At 37.2% G+C, this 5,317-nt stretch overlaps 1 protein-coding gene across 1 annotated transcript in view; it reads left to right on the top strand.

Annotated features, from left to right (window-relative positions):
- Positions 1-840: 840 nt before the first annotated feature.
- The window catches only part of LSM8 (LSM8 homolog, U6 small nuclear RNA associated (S. cerevisiae)), a 23,737-nt gene continuing 19,260 nt past the window's right edge, over positions 841-5,317 (top strand). The window contains exons 1-3 of the mRNA XM_012652759.1: positions 841-1,056; positions 2,185-2,225; positions 4,814-4,941. Of these exons, the coding sequence (XP_012508213.1) occupies positions 1,026-1,056; positions 2,185-2,225; positions 4,814-4,941 (200 nt within the window). The 5' untranslated portion in view covers positions 841-1,025. The remainder of the gene's footprint in view (positions 1,057-2,184; positions 2,226-4,813; positions 4,942-5,317) is intronic.

Genomic DNA, 5,317 nt, shown 5'->3' with positions numbered 1-5,317 from the left:
TGTGTATAAATCTCTAACTTTAAGCCTTTTTAAGTTAGGCCACCACAGTAAAACAAGGAATTGTGGCGTTTTCCAGGGCTGTTTAGATATCTGGAAAAATCCAAAATGATAGCTGTGATAGAAGCTAAGGAAACTGAGGGCCAGAAGAGCTTAAATGACTTGCGTAAGGACAATTTTTTAGCAGGACCAACATTAGAACCTAGATGGTGCTTATTCCCAAGACTCTTCCTGAATCTGTGCTTTCATGGTGATGCCACAGCCTTTCATTTACTAATTTCAATCTGAGGAAAGAGAACTCGTGGCGTGGCGGAAGCGTGGACATCTAAGGGATACTCGCACACCTTTTTCTATTTGGCTTTAATTTCTTAAAGTAACAACGCCTCCATTTTGGAGCACTTTTAGAGACAAATACAGAATATACGAACACGCTTTTCAGTCGAATTCTCCACGTTTGTACACCGTGTGGTTACAACTCGCGCAACCTTGTCCCTCACCATTTACCTTTTTTTTGGTTTTATTTTCGTCTCGTGCTGCACAAAACTAGAGATTCCTCTGTCCGGACCTACATTTCACACGAGAACAGCACTCATCTCTCTTCTCCTTTACTCATAATGAAAACACTACTCCGTTTCTTCCTACCTTCCCTGTCTTTTCGCAACATTTTCCCTCGTTAACTTCTACCACATTGCCTTTCACTCGGTTAAGAAAGTCGCCCTTCCAACGTCTCCCTCCTACTCCACCTTCAGGAAGCGTCTTGCTTTTTTCCGCCTCTCGCTCGCTTTTGTCCTTCGCGGCTGCCAGATTCCCGCCCGGAATAACAGTGCGCACGCGCACTAACTCGTCACCGCGTCGCTGCTTCTGTTTGGTTGGCCAGTTCTTCCCTATTTCCTACTCACAGTGGTGCGGCAACTCTCGCGATAATTGCTGCCGCCTACGGGCGCGAGTGTCTGTGTGTTTCTGGCGGGCCCTTTCAGCTCTGCTTGTAGCCGGTTCCTGTGTTGCCCGGAATTGCCGGGCTGAGCAGCATGACGTCCGCCCTGGAGAACTACATCAACCGTATCCTCGGGCTGGCCGGCGCGGGCGTTAGCCGGGGCAGCGGCAAGGCCGGCGTCCGCCCTGGAGCGGGGCTCGGCGGGCTCGGCGGGAGGTTGGGACGACCGACCACGGCGGGATCCGGGAGTGGGTGAGGGGATGAGGACCCGGGAGCAGCCAGTCCGGGCTCAAGGCTCCTTAATTTTATCCTAAAAAAATAAAAGTAAAAACCCAATGTAATTATTCTGAACTTTACTCTCTCTCTAAAAAAAAAATATGCTCTTGCTTCATTTTTACTATTTCCCTAGAGCCTCTATGTTCAAGTTTGGCAATAAGATGAACAATTGCCGTAGTGGCGACGGTGGTTTTGTAAATCTATGTACTTGTTCACAGACTTTGCTCATTGTTCGAGGATAGCAAAAAGTTTAAAGACGGTTCTCAAATTGAATGCCCATTACCCCTTGAAGTCTCAACTTGTTGATAGAATGAAAATAATGCTTGCTGTGGTAATGGCTTATAGTGAGGGGCAAGTAACTTAAAAACCCACGTGAAGTCTTAAAGTACAAATGTTACCGTTTTAAAGCCTCAGGACAAAAACACTACATTGTTTTTACGTACAAATTGGGTTCAAAAATTAAATACCGAAGGCTTTAAATTATGCAAGCGTTATTGGTACCTTGTGACGTTGATTATAGGTTTTTTTCTTTTGACTTATAGAAGCCAGGTCGTGAAACTGTTAACGTGCCTGAAGTCATCCAGCATTGATTAATTTAGCATTTATCCAATTTTCATTTTAGAAATGTAGAAATAGGGCTAAGAAAAGGAGAAATATCTTGTCCAAAGTCATAGATTGTCAACATTTCCTAGTTTAAAAAAATTTCCAAAAATCCAAGCTGTTTGAGACAGGGTACGCTGATCACATACAGAAAGAGATGTGCTTTTTCTTTCTTTCTTTTTCATTTTTTACTTGTGTAATTATCACAAGGACAAAGTAGTTAGAAACAATTTTTATGTAGGGAATGTAGTGGCTGTGTCGATTACTTTCACCCTAATTCTGTCACTTTTTTCTAGTAATTCAACTCATTCCCTTACCACAGTCTAAATTTTCAGTTCACATTCTCTAAGAAATACTTTCCTTGATTCAATTATCAGGAACTGTTGCTGTTATTACTTCTGATGGGAGAATGATTGTGGTAAGTTTTGGCATTTTCATTCTCTGCTTTCTTGTAGCCTTGTTGTTTATAAATTTTTATGTAGAATCTACATAAAAATGCCTAGGCACCACAGTACCTGTATTGCAGTTTTACTATGATTCAGCTCTTGGGCTTTGCTGCCAATCTGTATTTTCTTCATTAATAAATATGTTACTTCCAAGGCTTCTAAGAGCTAGAATAATAGGTTCTGCCCTTAGAGAGCTCCTAGTCTAGTCTGCAGGTCTGTATTTTAAACTTGATTATCTTCCTCTTCCATTTTTTATTTCCTTCCCCTTTCAGAACCCTGACATTTGCCACATGAATCATAATTTTTTGAAAATTTGTGTATACTTCTTAGAAACTTTTTTATGATGTAGATACTACATATATATATATGTGAGTATTTAAGGCTTGTATGGTCTTAATATTCTTTGAATATTTTAAGGTTTAATGACTTATGTTTTCTGTAGGACATATTATGATTGACTCTGAATTTATATGTATCATTGACCTGCTCCTTTAAAAGCATTTCTCAGTTGCTAATTTACCTCTGTAACAAAGATAAAACCTTCCTACTGCTGATATTTATATTTTGAATTTGACATGAGGAATTTATCTCATGTTTTTGGCTACTTGATTATTTCTTCATTTATAATTCATATTAGTGATGGCTTTCAAAAAAGTTTTAAGGCTGCTAAACTTTCTCTTCTTTCTACCCTTACCTAATGTCTTCAGATAATTTAATCCCTTATTTTCCCATTTTGCAGTTTCATTTTTGTTTGTTTTTTTTTTTTAATCCTTGTGATTTTTTTCCCAGCGGGTTGTTAATAACTATTATTAGTCAAAGTTATTAAATGTATATCATGTACCGGGCACATATGTGTTACATTATTTAATCTGTAGTACAACCTTGTGAAGAATTACCCCTATATTCTGTGTTGGGAACCCAGCTCAGAGAAAGTGAGTCATTTTCCCAGAGTCATAGGGATAACAAGTGGCAGAACCAAACTAGGATTTAAGTTGAGTTTGACTCTAAAACCAAAGCTAGTTGCCTTGCTTCTTTTTTAATTAAGGAAGCAATGATGGTTTTTTTAGGCACCTCACATTGTATTTTGTCAAATATGGGCAGTTTGAAATATTTTAATCTCAACACTTCAGGAAGCTTATTGCTCTTAACAGATATTTGCAAATAATTTTTTATTTTGTATAAACCTTAAGTTTACATTTTCTTGTTTTCATTAAGAGGGTAGATAGTAAACTGGAGAATTATTTTTAATTTTATAGAAGAAAGAAAGCAATGTAAAAAGAGTATCTTGAGTTCTAAGGTTCAATAGTTCTGTATTTCTTTGACATATAGTTTACTTGATGGACTAGTTATGTGTAAAATGAAGCCAAGAGGTTATGTATGGGTGTTTATGATAACACCCATTTCTGACAAGTATAGTAAATGATCCATATTTTGTTTCTCTTCCAAATTCTGGGTTCTGGATTTCTCTTTATTTCATTCTTATTTTATATATTTTGATTTTCAGAACATTAAACAGTTTAACAGTAATCTTGAGAGATTTAACCAGCCCAAACCAATATAAGCTGCTGTTTCTTCAGAAACTTGAACAGAATCTGAGTTTACTATGTTATGCAAGGCCCATGTCCTCCTTTATTCAAAACCAAGCTGCTTTCATAAAACTTTTGCTGATTATTTTTTTCAAGTTCTGTTTCTAATTATTACAGTCATATTTACATCTATAATACTGTGTTATTGGGAGAATTAACAAATACCTGTGATATACATTAAATAATAAATACATGTGAGACACAGAATAGTGGCAACTAGTAAGTACTCACTAAGTATTATCTGTAACTACTGGTTGAAGTTTTTATTTATAGGACTAATTTGAATCTCTGAAAAATGGCAAATTGTATTTACTTGTTTATAGTGTTAACAGTATAATGTAGTAATTTAGTGGTCTGGCCTTTTGTGGTTCAGATCCTGGCTCTGCTGCTTACTTCCCATGAGACCATGAGAGAAATTCTCTGCTCCTTAGTTTGTCTTCTTTGAAATAGGGACAATTATTGTATTATCTTGAAGGGTGGAGATTAGTTGAGATAACATGTGCAGTGTGTTTAACAAACTGCCTAGTACGAGTATGTGTAAAAGTATGCAGTGATACGTTACATTGCTATAGTTGGTATGTAGGGTTTTTCCTTGTTTATATATCATTTTCCCTTAAATTTCTCTTCTTTTAATTTGTGTCCTTAGAATGTTAGCTCCTGGACTACATGAGCTTTTATGATACTTGGAAATATTCACACTAGTACATATAGGTGCCCTTTGTAACTCTCAACAACTCTACATACTAGTCATATATGTAATATAGGTTTTTTCCCCCCTTTAAACAACCAAGAGGTAGATTTTGTACCCTGGAATACTGTCAGTTATAAAGAAGGCATTTTATTTGCCAGTGGAGTTGTATTTAAAATTGGTACTTCTGTTGGAGTACCTGACAGCTAAAATGGTTGTAAGGTTGAATTTACACATTCAGGTAAACCCAAATATTTCCCTTTGCTCCTGGATGTTTTCTTTACAGGGAACACTGAAAGGTTTTGACCAGACCATTAATCTGATTTTGGATGAAAGCCATGAACGAGTATTCAGTTCTTCACAGGGAGTAGAGCAAGTGGTACTAGGATTGTACATCGTAAGAGGTGACAACGTGTAAGTAGATTATGTCTTTTCAAGGCAGGTTAAAATTATACTACAGGTGTACTGCCTTGCTTTATGTAGATGTTTTCCCCAAAATATCATACTATTATCAACCATGTACTCATTTGTTTTGTGAATGTGGCTTTTCTTACATTTGCTTAAAGTAAAGCAGTTCTATACATTTTATGTCAATATTTCTTCAGGTGCCAACCAAAGCCATCTCTTTACAAATTAAACTTTCACGTGAGATCCGTCCATACCTCTGATAGTTAGGTGTCCTGGATAGGGTCCAGAAAGGGCCCTGCCTCATACCAAATACTTCATTAGAGAGGCTTCTTAAAACGGTCTTCCAAATACCCTGAATTTCAGCAGAACATAAATATATTGC

Source organism: Propithecus coquereli, unplaced genomic scaffold (genome assembly GCF_000956105.1).
Source record: "Propithecus coquereli isolate 6110/MARCELLA unplaced genomic scaffold, Pcoq_1.0 Scaffold4, whole genome shotgun sequence".
In the NCBI taxonomy this organism is placed as follows: Eukaryota; Metazoa; Chordata; class Mammalia; order Primates; family Indriidae; genus Propithecus; species Propithecus coquereli.
This window is presented reverse-complemented; position numbering and strand designations above follow the sequence as displayed.